This window comes from Bombina bombina, chromosome 2 (assembly GCF_027579735.1).
Source record: "Bombina bombina isolate aBomBom1 chromosome 2, aBomBom1.pri, whole genome shotgun sequence".
Lineage (NCBI taxonomy): Eukaryota > Metazoa > Chordata > Amphibia > Anura > Bombinatoridae > Bombina > Bombina bombina.
In genome coordinates, this window is record NC_069500.1 from 511,019,131 (window position 1) to 511,042,312 (window position 23,182).

Consider the following 23,182-nt stretch of genomic DNA (forward strand, 5'->3'; position numbering starts at 1 on the left):
GGATGGAAAGCACATATAGCGCTGAAGAGACTAATGCAGAAAAAAAAAATATGGAGGACTTGGGTTTCCAAACATTAAACTTTATAATAGAGTATTCATGGTTAAGATTGCATGTGACTGGCTGTTAGAGAAAGACTTATTGGCCCATTTATCAAGCTCCAAACAGAGCTTGTGGTCCCGTGTTTCTGGTGAGTCTTCAGACTCATCAGAAACAGCAGTTATGAAGCAGCAGTCTAAAGACCGCTGCTCCATAACCCTGTCCACCTGCTCTGATGAGGCGAACAGGAATCGCCGGAAATCAACACAATCGAGTACGATCGGGTTGATTGACACCTCCCTGCTGGCGGTTGGCCACGAGTCAGCAGGGGGCGGCGTTGCACCAGCAGCTCTTGTGAGCTGCTGGTGCAATGTTAAATGCGGAGAGCGTATTGCTCTCTGCATTCAGCGAGGTCTTGCGGACCTGATCCGCACCGTCGGATCAGGTCCACAAGACCTTTGATAAATAGGCCCCATTGTCTCTTACTCACAGCTAGAACATAATCTGATATACCCACTTTCATTGAGAATAGTGTATCCAGGCGCCAACAAATGGAGGCTAAGGTTAAGGTTTATCAATATTTATTCAAGATAATTCTTCTCTTATATACAGTTTAGTTAGTTAAAAACTTGTTAAGACAATTTAAAACAATAATATGGTGATTAAAATCTATCAGAGACGCATGGATCCACGCTAAAAAATTAATTTAAAAAATTAAATTAAAAAACAATACTCTATAATCTTAAACTTTAAGCAGGGTATAAATTTCTAACAGTGTGTGTTATTTAAACAATTAGGTGTGATGGTGTGTGTGAGCATCTGCTCTACACTGTAATTGTGATACGAAATCAATTAGTGAACATTTTGTCTTAAAAGACAATAAAATAACAAAAAATCAATAACAAAAAATCAATCCTGTGAAAAAAACAATCAGCGAACAGTTCTGTGAGCAAAAAATAGTCCTGTGAACAAATAATAGTAGTAGTATATGGGCAGTCCTGAGCAAAAGAATAATAATAATCCTGTGCAGTTATAAAAATAAAAATGGAAATCAGTTCAGTGGAAACAAAAAACTCGCTCCTGTGCGAGAGAAAAAAACACTTCTGTGTGGCAAATATCCAAAAAAACGTGATGTGTGTATCAAAAGAAAAATGTTGGAAAAACAATGCAAGGAATGAAATGATAAAAAACAGTGCTCTGTGGAGACTGGGCTCCAAGTTCAAAGTAAAAACAATTTGCTAGAAGTAACAAACAAATATGCCGATCGATAAAAACCTGTGGGGAAAAAAATAGATACAATGTGTAGATAATTTTTCAATCGTACCCTCCTAGTGGAATATAGCTTACCAGGTCTACGCGTTTCGGCCTTGTCTAGGCCTTTATCAAGAGTCTTGATAAAGGCCTAGACAAGGCCGAAACGCGTAGACCTGGTAAGCTATATTCCACTAGGAGGGTACGATTGAAAAATTATCTACACATTGTATCTATTTTTTTCCCCACAGGTTTTTATCGATCGGCATATTTGTTTGTTACTTCTAGCAAATTGTTTTTACTTTGAACTTGGAGCCCAGTCTCCACAGAGCACTGTTTTTTATCATTTCATTCCTTGCATTGTTTTTCCAACATTTTTCTTTTGATACACACATCACGTTTTTTTGGATATTTGCCACACAGAAGTGTTTTTTTCTCTCGCACAGGAGCGAGTTTTTTGTTTCCACTGAACTGATTTCCATTTTTATTTTTATAACTGCACAGGATTATTATTATTCTTTTGCTCAGGACTGCCCATATACTACTACTATTATTTGTTCACAGGACTATTTTTTGCTCACAGAACTGTTCGCTGATTGTTTTTTTCACAGGATTGATTTTTTGTTATTGATTTTTTGTTATTTTATTGTCTTTTAAGACAAAATGTTCACTAATTGATTTCGTATCACAATTACAGTGTAGAGCAGATGCTCACACACACCATCACACCTAATTGTTTAAATAACACACACTGTTAGAAATTTATACCCTGCTTAAAGTTTAAGATTATAGAGTATTGTTTTTTAATTTAATTTTTTAAATTAATTTTTTAGCGTGGATCCATGCGTCTCTGATAGATTTTAATCACCATATTATTGTTTTAAATTGTCTTAACAAGTTTTTAACTAACTAAACTGTATATAAGAGAAGAATTATCTTGAATAAATATTGATAAACCTTAACCTTAGCCTCCATTTGTTGGCGCCTGGATACACTATTCTCATTTGATTATATCTAGGTGGCAGCTAGGTACCACCATCATCCGGGCACACAAGGTATAGTTGGCGCTGAGATATACGTACACATACCCACTTTCATTGAAAGGTTTATTACACCTTAATCTTAAGAATATACCTAAAGAAATTGTCAAATTGAAAACAGTCTATAATGTAGTTGTTTCTTGGATCAAGTATAGTAAAGGGTTGGATATTAATAACCGGGTATCTCAGCATCTTACTATTCGAGAGAATCCAGATTTTTCACCCGGGCTTGAGGAAGGCATTTTCAAGAAATGGGAACAGAAGGGTCTGATTTATATAGCCCAACTTAAAGACATAGAACTACAGACAATTAAAACATTCAATGCATTAGTACAGGAATTTGCTCTATCTCCAGAAGATTTCTATGCGTACTTACAGGTTAGACACTTTTTCTTTAACCTAAAAGAAAAACATGGGTACAACTGGACATTGGGAGTAATAGATTCTAGCTTAAAAATATATCAAGCTGGGCTGAGTTCAATATCGATCTGGTACAATTTAATGATGCAGAAAACTGAACAGGACAATTTAGAAAAAATAAATAGCGTCTGGCGTAAAGAGTTTAGAGAGACCTCAGTAGTAAAGATTACACAGAGTATTAAAAGAGTACACAAAGCTACTGACTTAATCAGTTGGAAGGAATCCCATGTGAGAACTCTATATAAGGCATATATGACACCAGCAGCTATTGCAAGGTGGTCCAATCGAGATAAGTCGGGCTGCTCTAGATGCAACTTTACAAATGCTGATATTAGTCATTGTTTCTGGCCATGTCCCAAAATTCAAAAATTCTGGAACAGAATTAATTATTGGGTCAATAGATTCACAGATAAAAAATGTAAATTAGAGGCACAACACATATTTTTCTTACATCCAAATGTAAAAGATATAGAGAACACAGCATTAATCAACACGGCTATTATGATTGGGCGTAATGTTATATTGAAAACTTGGAAATCTAAGCATAGCCCAAGGATGGAAGAATGTAATAAAATATTGATACAGATGAATATAGAACAGTTCACCATAAATATAACACAGGAGAAGAGAGTGACTCTTTTTTCCCAGAAATGGTTTAAAGTACTACTGACATTCCCAGATAGGGTTAAAAGGCAGATAATATATCCCTTCAGGAAATCTGATTACTTCAGTATAGCTCTATTATCCGGTAATTTTCCAGAGTTCTGGGGTGACTGAGGGATAAGAAATGGGGGAAAGGGAGGAGAGTGTATATCGAATGTTTTTCTCTTTTTTGTTGCTGTTTTGTTTTGTTGTGTTCTGTTGTGTTTTTATTAGTTTTGTTGTGTGGTAATGAGCCTCTTAGTATTGCCAAAATATGTTTTTTATATATAGACTATGGGGAATTATTTTGGAGGTTGTATGTATTGTATTGTTGTATGTCTATGAAGTTGAAGAAAAGGGATACAAGTCCTGTATATATGTTAAGTCAACAGGTTTTTTTCCTTGTTTTGGTTATTTTTGGGGACTGCCCTATACAGGAAGGATTTAGTTTGGGGCGTGGGGGACATTCTTTTAGTATAATTTGGAACCCGATGTTGTATGGATTTATATTGTGCATGCATATAATATTTAAGTAAGCATGGAGATATTTATTGTTTGAACGTTTGAATATGTAATTAATGATGTATTGTGTTTCTTTTTTCTGTCTTTTTTGTGGATACAACCTTAATAAAAAATATTCACATCAAAAATGCTTTTAAAAACACAAAAGCATAAAATTCAGCTTCTGAAAAATTGTTCAGATGAATTAGAAGATACATTCTCTCTCTCTCTCTTTTTATATATTTATTTATATATATATATATATATATATATATATATATATATATATATATATATATATATATATACACGCCCCCTTGAGTGACTCCAGACTGGTTGGTTGTTACACGCTGCCTGTAAATAATCTGCTCACATCCATCATGCAATGTGCTGTACCTTTTCACTACATAACACTTCTGAAGTAGCGATATATACACATACGATAACAGTCCTTTGAGATGGTGTTTTGGACTGGAGCTGATTTATGAAGATACTCTCCACGTTAAGGGGCAAGACACGCTGAGGACTTCATATCCAGAGACATCACTTTTTATACCCTGGGAATCGGTGGACCAATAAAATGCTTGTCCTTACCTCATATTGATTGAGGGTGCTGAAGTAAGTGCACAACCAGTGGGGCGTGAAGGAGTCACCATCTGGTGTGGTTTATTTGTGGATTCCACTTTACTTTTTGATTGCACATCACTTATATGAACTTTTCATGAATTTTAAAAGAACTTTTTTGCATTTCTTTTATGAACTTTTCAGGATCATTCTATGAATATTAGATGCATTTATGAATTGTTTATGCATTTCTGATATTGTTGTTGTTGCTATTAATACTCTTATGTAGATCGATCTATTTATCAATATATATTGATTAATTAAAAAAAAATATTTACAGCAATTGCACTTTAGCGCCAGCTCATACCTTTGTTTTAATTTTTACTTGTATAAATAGATGTGAGGTTTCTCTCTTCATTTTGGAGTAGGGCTGCTTTTTGGTGCAATATCTATGTATATATTTCTGACTGTAACTGTCACCCATCCCTGCATATAAGCGCTGGTGGGGCTTGTCAGAGATTTTTCTCTGCCTTTCTACTTGTATATATATATATATATATATATATATATATATATATATATCCAAAACACCAGAACTCGCCCACAAAGGAAAACTGCCTGGGTGCAATTTTGTAAAAAATATTTAGCCAGGAAAAAATGCACTCTCAGGACTTTCACAAATAAGTAACTTTTATTTCTGTAACGTTTTCGGAGGTCTTGCCTCCTTCATCAGCATAGTTAAAATACAAACAAACCAACTTTTAAATAGTGACATACTCACTCCAAACCACTTCAAACCATTGCATTCACTGGCGCCAAATTATCGGTGTTGGACCGCATACTGCGTTCCAAGTGTGCTACGTACCGGAAGTCGTATGCCAGATTACTTCCGGTTGTCAAATTTTAAGCCGTAATTATTCGGCTTAATCTTTATTAATTCCACAATCAAAAAATTATTGTGACATATACAGGGAGTGCAGAATTATTAGGCAAGTTGTATTTTTGAGGATTAATTTTATTATTGAACAACAACCATGTTCTCAATGAACCCAAAAAACTCATTAATATCAAAGCTGAATAGTTTTGGAAGTAGTTTTTAGTTTGTTTTTAGTTATAGCTATTTTAGGGGGATATCTGTGTGTGCAGGTGACTATTACTGTGCATAATTATTAGGCAACTTAACAAAAAACAAATATATACCCATTTCAATTATTTATTTTTACCAGTGAAACCAATATAACATCTCAACATTCACAAATATACATTTCTGACATTCAAAAACAAAACAAAAACAAATCAGTGACCAATATAGCCACCTTTCTTTGCAAGGACACTCAAAAGCCTGCCATCCATGGATTCTGTCAGTGTTTTGATCTGTTCACCATCAACATTGCGTGCAGCAGCAACCACAGCCTCCCAGACACTGTTCAGAGAGGTGTACTGTTTTCCCTCCTTATAAATCTCACATTTGATGATGGACCACAGGTTCTCAATGGGGTTCAGATCAGGTGAACAAGGAGGCCATGTCATTAGATTTTCTTCTTTTATACCCTTTCTTGCCAGCCACGCTGTGGAGTACTTGGACGCGTGTGATGGAGCATTGTCCTGCATGAAAATCATGTTTTTCTTGAAGGATGCAGACTTCTTCCTGTACCACTGCTTGAAGAAGGTTTCTTCCAGAAACTGGCAGTAGAACTGGGAGTTGAGCTTGACTAAATCCTCAACCCGAAAAGGCCCCACAAGCTCATCTTTGATGATACCAGCCCAAACCAGTACTCCACCTCCACCTTGCTGGCGTCTGAGTCGGACTGGAGCTCTCTGCCCTTTACCAATCCAGTCACAGGCCCATCCATCTGGCCCATCAAGACTCACTCTCATTTCATCAGTCCATAAAACCTTAGAAAAATCAGTCTTGAGATATTTCTTGGCCCAGTCTTAACGTTTCAGCTTGTGTGTCTTGTTCAGTGGTGGTCATCTTTCAGCCTTTCTTACCTTGGCCATGTCTCTGAGTATTGCACACCTTGTGCTTTTGGGCACTCCAGTGATGTTGCAACTCTGAAATATGGCCAAACTGGTGGCAAGTGGCATCTTGGCAGCTGCACGCTTGACTTTTCTCAGTTCATGGGCAGTTATTTTGCGCCTTGGTTTTTCCACACGCTTCTTGCGACCCTGTTGACTATTTTGAATGAAACGCTTGATTGTTCGATGATCACGCTTCAGAAGCTTTGCAATTTTAAGAGTGCTGCATCCCTCTGCATGATATCTCACTATTTTTGACTTTTCTGAGCCTGTCAAGTCCTTCTTTTGACCCATTTTGCCAAAGGAAAGGAAGTTGCCTAATAATTATGCACACCTGATATAGGGTGTTGATGTCATTAGACCACACCCCTTCTCATTACAGAGATGCACATCACCTAATATGCTTAATTGGTAGTAGGCTTTTGAGCCTATACAGCTTGGAGTAAGACAACATGCATAAAGAGGATGATGTGGTCAAAATACTCATTTGCCTAATAATTCTGCACTCCCTGTAATGTGTGGATAGTTTTTGAAAACTAAATGATAAAGTGCAAAACAAATGTGCATATACAGTGAATAATAAGCGTGACGGCCGCCCATCGTCATGGCAACCTAGCAAACAGTACAATGTATCCCTGTCTGAAACAGGGAAAAAGACTAACAGTAACAATCTTCGAAAGTGTATCACAGAGTATGTTGATGCAGGTAATATATCCTGCTAAATTGTGTATGTTGGAAAGTAAATAGATCTAAGGGTCTACTTGTGAATAACGCAAGATAATGTGCTGCAATATATACGCCTTACTGTGTTAAGATATATAGCGGACACCAGACTAGTCTACTTCTTACTTTCATGTTCCCAGTATTTACTGAGGGGTCTCATGTAGAGATGCATAGCTATGATGTACTACCCTTAATGCGTAAATAACTATTATGCTCAAAAAGTCGTATGTAAGAGATCTCCCCATTGTCATGGGCTATTCACGTGCATGCTATTCGCACCATTGAGCAAATATCTTATTTACATTTTGTTGTATTTTTTAGGGGGGATTTGTACAACATAAACATCCCTTAAAGTGTAAGGGGGTCATATGTTAAGAGCATACTCTACTTCCATATTGAGACTAACGGTACTCCCACTTCATCATCACTCTGAATACCAATCACTCAAATTGTATTTGAACTTATTACTAAAGAAGATTGAAAAAAAACATATAAAAACAATTGATATAACGGTCTTTCAGTTCACTGCAACAATATCCCAAACGGGATTGATCTAGCTCCAAAAGTCCAAGATTCGCATGTATATATTACAAGGAGCGCCAAGTTGTTTGCTTCTGAATCTCTGCAAAATGGCTCGCTCTTTGTTTAATTCTATGCATTCTTCCGTGTCTATGGTTACAACCTTATCTCATAGATTGAAATAGCCTGTAGTTCGAATGCCTTATATGCACTGTGATTCCCTGGTTATTCAACGATCCAATCATTATTTTTGTTGTAATATTCTTTAATGATCTTCATCTGGTGCTTTCTTCTCCTTCCTGACATGCTTTACGACCTAATAACCAACTTAGGAAATATGTAATGACATATAGGCTGTGTGTGTTAAGAACCTGGTAACTCCAAGGAACCACTATCTGACTTCCACACAGGTATTAGAAATACCAAAGACTCCTAAACCTGGTGCTGTATGCCAACATGGTTAGGAGATCCCCTATGGCGAGGCACGCAAACCATATGGCCCACAGAGTCATGATAGTCTAGGTGCCGTACCCTGAGATTGTGTCACACTTTATAGCCACATTACATCAAAGCCTTAAAGTCAGGGGTAGTGTTAAGCCCACCTGGGTAGATGGTACCTAGTCGGTACATCCACTGGGCCTCTCTTTGTAGGAATATTTTACCTCTGTCTCCTCCCCTATCCAGTGGGGGTACATGATCAATAAGTGTGTATCTTATTGATGCCACCGAATGTTTGTGTTCTGCACAGTGTCTCGCTACTGGTTGGTCAGAATCTCCGGACTTGTGAGCCGACCTTATGGCATGGCGATGATTGGCCATCCTTTCCCTCAGGGTACCTGTCGTCTTACCAACATAGCAACGAGAACATGGGCACACCAATAAGTAAATAACAAACGTGGTCGTGCAGGTGATCGAATGCCGTATACAAAACTGCCTGTTGGTGTGGGGGTGGTGAAATGTTTTGGTACTTATAAGTCCATTACAGGTGGTGCATCCTAGGCATCGATAGGATCCTCTGATGTTTGTATGTATCCTGGGTTTATAGCTTGCCTTCGAGTCAGTCCTGACCAATAGGTCTCGCAAATTTGTGCCCCTGCTGTAGCCAACCATGGGTGTGAGATGTTTACTAAACTGTAGTTTTGGGTCAGTGGAGACGATAGGCCAGTGTGTCCTTAGAGAAAGTCCAGCATTTCTGGTACTAGGAGAAAATGTAGTAGCCAGTATAATTTTGTCATCACTGGTCCGTCTAGGTTCTTTTGCCAATAATTGTGCCTGTGTGACTTGTGACACTTCCTTCATCATCTGACTGATGTGCTGTGTCTTATAACCCCTCTCTGCAAATTTTGCACCCATTTCAGACAACTGGGAGGCTCCCACCTTAGGGTCAGAGTTATTCCTCACTGTTCTGATAAGCTGCGATTTCAGTATGCCTTTCAATAATGCTGGGGGATGACAACTATCAGACCTCAGTAGAGAGTTCCTATCCGTAGGTTTGCTAAATAGTGTACAGCCTAAGCCCTGTGTAGTTTTATACACTTTGAGGTCAAGAAAGTTAATGGACTGTAGATCGGTCAAGATCTTAAACCTAGCCGTGGTCTGTGTACTATTGAATAGCTCAAACCACTCATGTAGGTCAACCATGCCCCCTCTCCAGATCAGAAAAATATCATCGATATACCTACGGTAGAAAATGATAGATGAATCACATTTACCCCATAGGTATAGGTTCTCAAAATGGGACATGAAGATATTTGCATAGGAGGGGGCCATGCATGACCCCATGGCTGTTTCTGCTATCTGTAGAAAGAATTTGTTTTCAAATCTAAAATAATTCTTGTGCAAACAAAATTCAACAAGAGATAATAAGTATTCAATAGGTGGTCCCTCATAGAGGGGGTTGTTCATGAGATGTGCCCTGACAGCTTCTAATCCTTCCCTGTGGGGAATGATAGCGTATAAGCTGTTCACGTCCATGGTGACCAAAATATCACCAGGCTGGACATGCACAGCCCCCAATAGTCTAATAAATTCGCTGGTGTCCAGCAAAAAGGATCGTGTTTCCCTGACAACCGGCTGCAATAGCAGATCAATATACTGCGACACCGGTTGGCACAAGGAATCCACTGCCGACACAATCGGACGACCCGGGTCGTCCGATTGTGTCGGCAGTGGATTCCTTGTCCAGGGAAGGATTAGAAGCTGTCAGGGCACATCTCATGAACAACCCCCTCTATGAGGGACCACATATTGAATACTTATTATCTCTTGTTGAATTTTGTTTGCACAAGAATTATTTTAGATTTGAAAACAAATTCTTTCTACAGATAGCAGGAACAGCCATGGGGTCATCCATGGCCCCCTCCTATGCAAATATCTTCTTGTCCCATTTTGAGAACCTATACCTATGGGGTAAATGTGATTCATCTATCATTTTCTACCGTAGGTATATCAATGATATTTTTCTGATCTGGAGAGGGGGCATGGTTGACCTACATGAGTGGTTTGAGCTATTCAATAGTACACAGACCACAGTTAGGTTTAATATCTTGACCGATCTACAGTCCATTAACTTTCTTGACCTCAAAGTGTATAAAACTACACAGGGCTTAGGATGTACACTATTTAGCAAACCTACGGATAGGAACTCCCTACTGAGGTCTGATAGTTGTCATCCCCCAGCATTATTGAAAGGCATACTGAAATCGCAGCTTATCAGAACAGTGAGGAATAACTCTGACCCTAAGGTGGGAGCCTCCCAGTTGTCTGAAATGGGTGCAAAATTTGCAGAGAGGGGTTATAAGACACAACACATCAGTCAGATGATGAAGGAAGTGTCACAAGTCACACAGGCACAATTATTGGCAAAAGAGCCTAGACGGACCAGTGATGACAAAATTATACTGGCTACTACATTTTCTCCTAGTACCAGAAATGCTGGACTTTCTCTAAGGACACACTGGCCTATCGTCTCCACTGACCCAAAACTACAGTTTAGTAAACATCTCACACCCATGGTTGGCTACAGGAGGGGCACAAATTTGCGAGACCTATTGGTCAGGACTGACTCGAAGGCAAGCTATAAACCCAGGATACATACAAACATCAGAGGATCCTATCGATGCCTAGGATGCACCACCTGTAATGGACTTATAAGTACCAAAACATTTCACCACCCCCACACCAACAGGCAGTTTTGTATACGGCATTCGATCACCTGCACGACCACGTTTGTTATTTACTTATTGGTGTGCCCATGTTCTCGTTGCTATGTTGGTAAGACGACAGGTACCCTGAGGGAAAGGATGGCCAATCATCGCCATGCCATAAGGTCGGCTCACAAGTCCGGAGATTCGGACCAACCAGTAGCGAGACACTGTGCAGAACACAAACATTCGGTGGCATCAATAAGATACACACTTATTGATCATGTACCCCCACTGGATAGGGGAGGAGACAGAGGTAAAATACTCCTACAAAGGGAGGCCCAGTGGATGTACCGACTAGGTACCATCTACCCAGGTGGGCTTAACACTACCCCTGACTTTAAGGCTTTGATGTAATGTGGCTATAAAGTGTGACACAATCTCAGGGTACGGCACCTAGACTATCATGACTCTGTGGGCCATATGGTTTGCGTGCCTCGCCATAGGGGATCTCCTAACCATGTTGGCATACAGCACCAGGTTTAGGAGTCTTTGGTATTTCTAATACCTGTTTGGAAGTCAGATAGTGGTTCCTTGGAGTTACCAGGTTCTTAACACACACAGCCTATATGTCATTACATATTTCCTAAGTTGGTTATTAGGTCCTAAAGCATGTCAGGAAGGAGAAGATAGCACCAGATGAAGATCATTAAAGAATATTACAACAAAAATAATGATTGGATCGTTGAATAACCAGGGAATCACAGTGCATATAAGGCATTCAACCTACAGGCTATTTCAATCTATGAGATAAGGTTGTAACCATAGACACGGAAGAATGCATAGAATTAAACAAAGAGCGAGCCATTTTGCAGAGATTCAGAAGCAAACAACTTGGCGCTCCTTGTAATATATACATGCGAATCTTGGACTTTTGGAGCTAGATCAATCCCGTTTGGGATATTGTTGCAGTGAACTGAAAGACCGTTATATCAATTGTTTTTATATGTTTTTTTTCAATCTTCTTTAGTAATAAGTTCAAATACAATTTGAGTGATTGGTATTCAGAGTGATGATGAAGTGGGAGTACCGTTAGTCTCAATATGGAAGTAGAGTATGGTCTTAACATATGACCCCCTTACACTTTAAGGGATGTTTATGTTGTACAAATCCCCCCTAAAAAATACAACAAAATGTAAATAAGATATTTGCTCAATGGTGCGAATAGCATGCACGTGAATAGCCCATGACAATGGGGAGATCTCTTACATACGACTTTTTGAGCATAATAGTTATTTACGCATTAAGGGTAGTACATCATAGCTATGCATCTCTACATGAGACCCCTCAGTAAATACTGGGAACATGAAAGTAAGAAGTAGACTAGTCTGGTGTCCGCTATATATCTTAACACAGTAAGGCGTATATATTGCAGCACATTATCTTGCGTTATTCACAAGTAGACCCTTAGATCTATTTACTTTCCAACATACACAATTTAGCAGGATATATTACCTGCATCAACATACTCTGTGATACACTTTCGAAGATTGTTACTGTTAGTCTTTTTCCCTGTTTCAGACAGGGATACATTGTACTGTTTGCTAGGTTGCCATGACGATGGGCGGCCGTCACGCTTATTATTCACTGTATATGCACATTTGTTTTGCACTTTATCATTTAGTTTTCAAAAACTATCCACACATTATATGTCACAATAATTTTTTGATTGTGGAATTAATAAAGATTAAGCCGAATAATTACAGCTTAAAATTTGACAACCGGAAGTAATCTGGAGTACGACTTCCGGTACGTAGCACACTTGGAATGCAGTATGCGGTCCAACACCGATAATTTGGCACCAGTGAATGCAATGGTTTGAAGTGGTTTGGAGTGAGTATGTCACTATTTAAAAGTTGGTTTGTTTGTATTTTAACTATGCTGATGAAGGAGGCAAGACCTCCGAAAACGTTACAGAAATAAAAGTAACTTATTTGTGAAAGTCCTGAGAGTGCATTTTTTCCTGGCTAAATATATATATATATATATATATACAGTATATATTGTATGTTTGTGTATGTATTTGTACATATGTATGTAGTGTTTTAAACTTATATTGCAATATAAAACAATAGTTTAAAAGTAAGTGAAGAACTCCACTATCTGACCTTCAGATTAGAGCACTTTCTGTTTATCACACCTTCAGCTTAGAGCTCAGGTTGACATAAGTTTTTTAGTGTGAGAGATTTGGCGCACCCAAGCTATTTGACATCCAGATGTTAGCAAACGATAGACTTTCCCTTAGAGAACTAATATGTCACTTTTAACTTGTAATATAAGCTCAAAAATAGAAGCACTATTAATTTGTGAGATGTCCGCACACAATAGCAATATTTTCATGCTCCACTTGTAATCTATCTATATGTCTGCCAGATTCCCCATGAACAAACGCATGCCCAGATTTGTGGCTGTCACTCCTGTTCTATGGTAAGGCATATCAGTTATTAGGTTTAGGAATTGGCATTAAGGCCAGGGATAGTGCACTAATAAAATGATCTATGTTTTTTTAAACTTGTAAGGGACATTAAACTGTCATATGAGAGGCAGGGCTTTTTTTTTAAAGGGGTTGGGTCTAGCGCCCCACCACATTCAAAATTCACCAGCCATCACTGGTTATAAGACTTTTTTTTTAATGGAGACTGAATGTGAGAAGAGAATTCTCTTACAGGAGCACACTGAGTATGTGCGAAGTGCTCTCAGGCTGGACAGATTTCCATAAACAACCTTAGATCTTGACAGCATTTTCTATCAATGTTTTTTTTTTTTACTATAAGCTTTTTTATTATTATTTTAAATTAACCCACTTCCCCACCCACTCCTTAAAAAACCTCCTGAAAAAGACCCAAAATAAAAACCTAAAGAAACCTAGTAACCTTACACCCACCTCAAATTGGCATTGTATTTATTATTATTTTTTATTATTTTGGTTGGGTGCTGCCTCTACTGCCCCTATGGAGGAGCATCCACTAAATAAGACTAGAAATAAGGTTAGTCACATCCAATTCCATTGTTTCTTTCACTCACCTGCGTTGCTGAAATAACCAATGTAACTAAAGTATTGCCCTGTATTGCTTTATTATTCCACATCTGTTTTATGAATTAATTTAATGGGAGCCTTATACAGGAGTAATGAAAATCTAATGTAGCCTCAAATTATATAGCGCTAAAATAAAAATAGGAATATCTGGCACATTATTTTAAACAAAACTGCAGAATGACAGCAGGAGCTACCTAGAATTTTTTTTTTTTTTTAATTTCTGATATTTTTATTTGGATCCACCATGTTTAGAATTAACATAATTTAAATAAATGGGTAGTCATTTTTATCTGGTGAGCATAACTCCAGTCTGTTCTGATCCCACCTTCTCTCTCACACAATACCATACAACAACAACAAAAAGCAATTAATTTAGCTAGAAACATAGAAACATTATACAAAAATATGCAAATTATGGTAAAACAGCTGGAACCACTTTAAATCAGTCATGGGCTTGTTGATTATTTTAGTAATATTATTTATTTAATATTTGCCTGATTTAGTCTACAATAAAGAAAGATAGGAATGCTTACCAATGACAGTGACAGTAATGTTGGAGCTTTGGTGGGATTGTATATCTCTCCCAGCATTATTTATCCAGTAGATACAGGAATAATTCACAGATGTTTCCCTGGATGTTGTAGTCACATCAAATGAGACATTTGTATCACTTGTGTCCTTTCTATATATTTCTTCCCCCTCCATGTAAAACTGGATTCTTTTCACTGCAAACTCACCAGGAATTGAACATGAAAACGTTATCACCTCCCCTCCAACATAAACAGAATCAGGGGGGCTCAGAGAGATGAAAGGAGGTGATGGACAATCTGGAACACAAGTACAATAATAAAATAAAATGTATATTAAGGCCTCCAAGTGAATAAAATTCCAGCCTATTGACATCATAGACTATATTGAAAGAGTTTTTTTGTTTTTTTAAATAATGTAACTTTAATCCAACCAGAAAGGGGACAATACTGAGACATTCTCTATAATTCTCTATTAATATTATTAACTTTACCAGAATATGTGAATGCATATGTTATCTTTTTATAGGTATCAGTGGGAAAAAATATCTTATGTAGGATTCAATGTGATATTATAGACATATTAAACATATTACTTTGTAGAATTACAAGTACAGATATAGCAATAGTGGTATTGAGCAATGAAAAATCTGCTTCTCAGATGTGATTGTATCCAAAAGAGAGGGTTTTCACTGCAACTGATATAACACATTGCCTTTAACTGTGAATTATTAAACCATATCACTGGGAGTAATTGAAAAAACGCAATATTTTGAGTTAAATTCAATATAAGGTTAAAAAATAACTTGTGACGGAGAGCAAAAATATTAGCACTATCGTACATTAATATCACGTGAGCACCATCAATAGCGCGTCTATTTTAAAACGCTTCTAAGTCCTACATTTTGGGGGGTTTCGCTTGAATGATAGACTAGGGCACATTAACATCTGCATGTCAGATAGGGTGAATTCACCAAATCACTCACATAGACAACTATGGGTCTTGCAGACAATTCATGTTAGATATTGTTCAAGCACTGAAGGCTAGATTACGAGTGGCACACCATGTTTAGTCTTAACATAATTTAAATAAATGAGTAGTCATTCTTATCTGGTGAGCATAACTCCAGTATGTTCCGATCCCACCTTCTCTGTCACACAATACTATGTAAAAAATAAAAAACACATACTAGGAAATGTATTAATTTAGCTAGAAACATAGAAACATAATAAAAAATATATGCAAATTATGGTAAAACAGTTGGAAACAATCTCTAAATCAGTCATGGGCTTATTGATTATTTTAGTAATATTATTTATTTAATATTTGCCTAATTTCATCTACAATAAAGAAAGATAGGAATGCTTACCAATGACAGTGACAGTAATGTTGGAGCTTTGGTGGGATTGTATATCTCTCCCAACATAATTTATCCAGTAGCTACAGGAATAATTCACAGATTTTTCCCTGGATGTTGTAGTCACATCAAATGACACATTTGTATCACTTGTGTCCTTTCTATATATTTCTTCCCCCTCCATGTAAAACTGGGTTCTTTTCACTGCAAACTCACCAGGAATTGAACATGAAAACGTTATCACCTCCCCTCCAACATAAACAGAATCAGGGGGGCTCAGAGAGATGAAAGGAGGTGATGGACAATCTGGAACACAAGTACAACAATAAAATAAAATGTATATTAAGGCCTCCAAGTGAATAAATTCCAGCCTATTGACATCATAGACTATATTGAAAGAGGTTTTTTTTTTTTTTTAAATAATGTAACTGTAATCCAACCAGAAAGGGGACAATACTGAGACATTCTCTATTATTCTCTATTAATATTAATAACTTTACCAGAATATGTGAATGCATATGTTATCTTTTTATAGGTATCAGTGGGAAAAAATATCTTAAGTAGGATTCAATGTGATATTACAGAAATATTAAACATATTAAATTGTAGAATTACAAGTACAGATATAGCAATAGAGGTATTGAGCAATGAAAAATCTGCTTCTCAGATGTGATTGTATCCAAAAGAGAGGGTTTGCACTACAACTGATATAACACATTGCCTTTTACTGTGAATTATTAAACCATATCACTGGGAGTAATTGAAAAACCGCAATATTTTGAGTTAAATTCAATATAAGGTTAAAAAATAACTAGTGACGGAGAGCAAAAATATTAGCACTATCGTACATTAATATCACGTGAGCACCATCAATAGCGCGTCTATTTTAAAACGCTTCTAAGTCCTACATTTTGGGGGTTTCGCTTGAACGATAGACTAGGGCACATTAACATCTGCATGTCAGATAGGGTGAATTCACCAAATCACTCACATAGACAACTATGGGTCTTGCAGACAAATTCATGTTGGATATTGTTCAAGCACTGAAGGCTAGATTACGAGTGGCACACCATGTTTAGTCTTAACATAATTTAAATAAATGAGTAGTCATTCTTATCTGGTGAGCATAACTCCAGTATGTTCCGATCCCACCTTCTCTGTCACACAATACTATGTAAAAAATAAAAAACACATACTAGGAAATGTATTAATTTAGCTAGAAACATAGAAACATAATAAAAAATATATGCAAAATATGGTAAAACAGTTGGAAACAATCTCTAAATCAGTCATGGGCTTATTGATTATTTTAGTAATATTATTTATTTAATATTTGCCTAATTTCATCTACAATAAAGAAATATAGGAATGCTTACCAATGACAGTGACAGTAATGTTGGAGCTTTGGTGGGATTGTATATCTCTCCCAGCATAATTTATCCAGTAGCTACAGGAATAATTCACAGATTTTTCCCTGGATGTTGTAGTCACATCAAATGACACATTTGTATCACTTGTGTCCTCTCTATGTATTTCTTCCCCCTCCATGTAAAACTGGGTTCTTTTCACTGCAAACTCACCAGGAATTGAACATGAAAACGTTATCACCTCCCCTCCAACATAAACAGAATCAGGGGGGCTCAGAGAGATGAAAGGAGGTGATGGACAATCTGGAACACAAGTACAATAATAAAATAAAATGTATATTAAGGCCTCCAAGTGAATAAATTCCAGCCTATTGACATCATAGACTATATTGAAAGAGGTTTTTTTTTTTTTTTAAATAATGTAACTGTAATCCAAACAGAAAGGGGACAATACTGAGACATTCTCTATTATTCTCTATTAATATTAATAACTTTACCAGAATATGTGAATGCATATGTTATCTTTTTATAGGTATCAGTGGGAAAAAATATCTTACGTAGGATTCAATGTGATATTACAGAAATATTAAACATATTAAATTGTAGAATTACAAGTACAGATATAGCAATAGAGGTATTGAGCAATGAAAAATCTGCTTCTCAGATGTGATTGTATCCAAAAGAGAGGGTTTGCACTGCAACTGATATAACACATTGCCTTTAACTGTGAATTATTAAACCATATCACTGGGAGTAATTGAAAAACCGCAATATTTTGAGTTAAATTCAATATAAGGTTAAAAAATAACTAGTGACAGAGAGCAAAAATATTAGCACTATCGTACATTAATATCACGCGAGCACCATCAATAGCACGTCTATTTTAAAACGCTCTAAGTCCTACATTTTGGGGTTTTTTGAACGATAGACTAGGGCACATTAACATCTGCATGTCAGATAGGGTGAATTCACCAAATCACTCACATAGACAACTATGGGTCTTGCAGAAAAATTCATGCTGGATATTTTTCAAGCACTAAAGGCTAGATTACGAGTGGCGCACTATTGTTTGCGTGCGAGTGGCACAAAACACATAAAAAATACAGTTAAAAGTACAGTTACACTTATAACACTATCTAATACAAATTATTTGAAAAAATTGCAAAAAAAAAGTTATGAGTTTAAAAGATATGAGATAAGATGAATGTGAAAGTGTTAAGTGTTAGAAAAAAATGGTGTCCAAAAGTGCTTTTACCTAGTGATCCATAGAAACACATGTATAAATAGATGTATGAGCACAAATAAAGCACTCGCGGGAGCTCAAATTTGTGCTCCACTTGTAATCTAGCCCTGAGTCAACGGTGTCTAAAGCCGAAAGTGCAATAAGCTGATGGTGCACAAATAGTAGAATTCATTTTTTATGTGCTATACTATTAATTATAATGGTTTACGTCAGGTCTTAAAGGGACTAAACTTGAGCGCAACACTTAACTTGCTACTTGTAATATGAGTGCAAAGCGCGTGCTAATAGCCTTCACTGCGCTACCCATTAAAAGTAAGGGATGAAAAAAATGTTTGGCTACATTAAGATGCTTTGCTTAAAATATTAATCCATCCGCTTGTAATATCTGATTGTGTATTATTCTGTGTGAGGTTGTTCACACCCTGCACTAATAATAAATCCAGCGCTACTGATTGCTCACCACTTGTAATCTAACCATTTAGGGAGTTACATTTTGAGTTTAATTTCTTTTAAGTATTACTTGTGTAGGTTTGTGTCATTAAACGTTTGGCCACAAGAACCACCAGTAAAATCTCTGCATGTTGCTTTGTGGCATTTCTGGACAAAACAAGATATAGCAAATTCAAATGTTGCTTGGTTTACAATTTTGATTCTATATTAAATATAGCAAAGAAGACAATTATAAATTGAATCTATACATATGTTTATTCACGTATTTACTGGTATATCAAAAACACAACGTTTTTTTTTCCGTTTTTTTAATAGTACATGTAAGAAAACAAGATTACGCATGTACAATTTAAATACCCAAGCAGTTTACCATGTTACGTTAGTCTTGGAGTGTCATGTTGTTGATGTAAGAAGGCATTTCTTGTTTAAAGTTTTATCCTTATTCAAATTGGAATGCAAACAAGATCATTCTCCGCTCTCAGAAAAATGTCTGTTTTAGCTTCTAGCTCAATGTGGTGCCCACGTTTGATATTTGACATTGTTAGAGTGAGTGATTTAATTAAAAAGTACTACAGTATTGTATTCAGTTTGGAATTTTAATTTTTTTTGAAGAATTCATGAGGTAATATTGAAATTAGCATCCGAATATGAAACACGAATATTCCGAAATGGTAGAAAAAAGAAACATACTATTATGCAAAACCAGAAAATAATAATATTTGGATTATTAAAGTTGATTTAAAAAATGTATAATAAAATATTGAAGAGAGACACACATTTCATACTGTAATATTGAACAGTAGATTATTTATATTTAAATTAGTGATGGCCACTATAAAGATGTTTTTAGAATGCTTAAAAGTTTAATGCAATGTTTTATTTGAAGAAGTAAACATACACAAGCGGGAAATATTATTTATTTAAAGATACATAAAAAAAATTTTTTCTTCATGATTCAGATAGAGTATACATAAGTTTGTTGGAGCAGCAATGTACTAGTGGGAGATAGCGGAATACATTGGTAAGCCAATAAAAAGAGGCATATATGTGCAGCCACCAATTAACAGCAAGCTCCCACATCATGAGCCTACTAAGGTATGCTTTTCAAGAAAAGATACAATGAGAACTTAACAAATTAGATAATAGAAGTAAATTAGAAAGTTGTTTAACTTTGTATATCTGAATGATGGAGGAAAAAAATGGATTTCATGTCCCTTTAAGTGTAGGTGTTTTTAGATAGATACAAAACGATTGTAATCATCCTGTCTAGAACACACTTTTTTTTTATTTTTCTATCAGCATCTATTACCTATTGTGTTCCCAGCAATCTCCTATTGCATGTACAGCATGTCTATTCTCTAGTCCATGATGTTGTGATATCAACCAAAGGCTCTCAAACAGGACAATAAGAAGAAAGTATACATCTTTTATGCATGAGATGATAGAATGTACTCACCTGTTACATGAATGGCAACTACATTGCTTATTGATGAACTGATAAGTCTTCCATGTGTTTCTTCCCAGTATACACAGGAATAATTTCCAGCAGCATCGTGGGCAGATATAAATGTTACATTTGCAGAAACTGTGTTTAGTAGATCTTCTGTGAGAAAGGGTTTTCCTTCCCTATAATACTGAATCCTTCTAAATTTAGAAACATCAGCTGGGGTACACATCAGTGTGACAGATTCCCCAGTAATGTAAATGGGATATGAAGGGTGAAGGGTGATGATAGGAGAAGCCGGATGCTCTGAAATATAAAGTACATTTTAAGATGAATCATATCTATCTATCTATCTATCTATCTATCTATCTATCTATCTATCTATCTATCTATCTACCTATCTACTATATTAACAAAAGTATGCAGACAACCCTACTAATTATTGAGTTCAGGTGTTTCAGCCTCACCCATTGTTAACTGGTGTATAAAATCAAGCACATAACCATGAACTCTCCATAGACAACCATTGACAGTACAATGACTCATACTGAAGAGTTCAATGACCTTCATAGGAAGACACATTTGCATTGTTAGTTTGCTAAATTTCTACCTTACTTGATATGTCCTGTTAGCTGTATTTGCTATTATTTTAAAGTGAAAGTGACTAGGGGCAACAGCAACCCAGCCAATAAGTGATAGACGCAGGTAGAGTGTAAAAAAATGCTTATCACATGTTGCAACACTCACTACACAGTTCCAAACTACCTCTAGAAACAATATCAGCACATAAACGGTACATTGGGATCTTCATGAAATCAGTTTCTGAGTAGCTGTAGACAAACCTACATCAAAATGCGCAATGCCAAGTGTCAGACAGTGTGGTGCAAAGCACGCTGCCACCGGACTCTGGAACAATGGAAATATGTTCTCTGAAGTGATGAATCACTCTTCACTATCTGGCAGTCTGATGGAAGAATCTGGGTGTGGCTTATGCCAGGAGAGCGGTGTCTACTGGAATCCATAGCACCTACTGTAAAGTTTTAAGTTGAAGGGATAATGGTCTGTAGCTGTTTTTTAGGCTTTGGTATAAGGCCTTTCCTTCCAGTGAAAGGTCATCTTAATTGTACAAGATGCAAATACATTTTAGACAATTGGGTGTATTACAACATTGTAGAAACAGTTTGGGAATGTCCTTTATGTTCCAGCATAACTGTGCTCCTGTACACAGAGGGAAGTCCACAAAAACATAGTTTGATGAGTGTGGAGGAAATCAAGGTGCATACAGGGTGCCCTTACCTCAAACCTATTGAACCCCTTTGGGATGAATTGTAACACAAATTGCAAGCCAGACCTTCTCATCCATCATCAGTGCCTGATCTCACTCCCACAGACACACTCCAAATATCTTTTCGAAAGCCTTTTCAAAAGAGTTGCTTCTGTTATAGCCACAAAGGGGGAAAACTTCATATTATGATGTCCAACAAGCTCATATAGGTGTGATGGTCAGATGTCCACATGCTTTTGGTCATATAGAATCTCATGGCAGATATTTGAAAATAACCAGTTACAATCTGCATTGGAATTATGCTGGGAAGACCAGTATTATATGAAAATCAGAAATGCTATTAGGATGTCTGAGTTTATTTTTAGGGATTGATAATAGAAGTAAACTAGTACTCTTTTTTAATTCTACTCTCTGATTTATTAATGTTTAATATTAATTTCCATGTCCCTTTAAGCCTAGGTTAGATACACCAACTTAAAGGGACAGTCTACTCCACAATTTTGTATTGTTTAAAAAAGATAAATAATCCCTTTATTACCCATTCCCCAGTTTTGCATGACCAGCACTGTTAGATTTAATCCAGTTTTACATCTGTGATTACATTTTATCTGATCTTCTGCAGGCTGCCCCCTTATTTCAGTTTTTTTGACAGATTTTCATTTTAGCCAATCAGTGATAAATTAGTGCTGTCTAGCTGTAACAAAAACTGTAAAAATGCACTGAGATAAGAGGCCGCCTTCAAGGTCTTAGAAATTAGCATATGAGCCTACCTAGATTTAGTTTTCAACAAAGAATACCAACGGAACAAAGCACATTTGATGATAAAAGTAAATTGGAAAGTTATTTAAAATTGCATGCCCTATCTGAATCACGACTAGAAAAAACATAGGACATCAAAAGGACATCTAGGGAGCGTGAGAAAAACACAATTTTAACAAAGAAGCAAGAGGTGTTTAATGTTGCTTTAGTAATTATTATCTTACCTGTGATGGACAAGTTGACAGCCTCACTTATATCAGATTCTATATTTGTCCCATTAGATTCTGTCCAGTATCTACACTGATATGATGCAACATCTTCGATTGTTATGGAATCCAGTTTATATGTTGCACATCTGTCTTCAGAGACTGGAGATGAATTAATCTCTGAACCATTCTTGTAAAACCTGAATTCTTGATTTATAGTAAGATCAGTGTTGCAGCAATTGAGATCTACCTTATCCCCAAATAAATAAACACCAAGTTGTGGTTTTAATTCAAGAGTAGGAACAGCTGTAAAAATAGGCATAAAATTCATTAAAACCATGAAGAATCAAAATGAGATATATTGGTAATAGAGCATTTGAATATATAGTAACTCTGTATTATCATAACACTTCAAATCAATTACAAACAATCACCTAGATTACGAGTTTTGCGCTAAACAGGGTGCGATACCAACGCCAAAAAAATGCGTTATTGCACTCTCCTTAGCGCTGCCATTATGAGTTACTGAAAAACCTCCTTATGCTGTGCGTTATGGTGCTTTAAGCTCCATAACGCACAAAAGCCAA

General features: G+C 36.5%; 1 protein-coding gene across 1 annotated transcript in view; it reads right to left on the minus strand.

Moving 5' to 3' along the window:
• LOC128647111 (Fc receptor-like protein 5) overlaps positions 1–22,935 on the minus strand; it is a 51,439-nt gene extending 28,504 nt beyond the window's left edge. Inside the window, exons 1-5 of the mRNA XM_053699928.1 lie at positions 22,614–22,935; positions 20,358–20,651; positions 17,218–17,511; positions 15,854–16,147; positions 14,490–14,783 (exon numbers count right to left, since the gene is read on the minus strand). Coding sequence (XP_053555903.1) covers positions 14,490–14,783; positions 15,854–16,147; positions 17,218–17,511; positions 20,358–20,651; positions 22,614–22,935 — 1,498 coding nt within the window. The remainder of the gene's footprint in view (positions 1–14,489; positions 14,784–15,853; positions 16,148–17,217; positions 17,512–20,357; positions 20,652–22,613) is intronic.
• Positions 22,936–23,182: the final 247 nt, after the last annotated feature.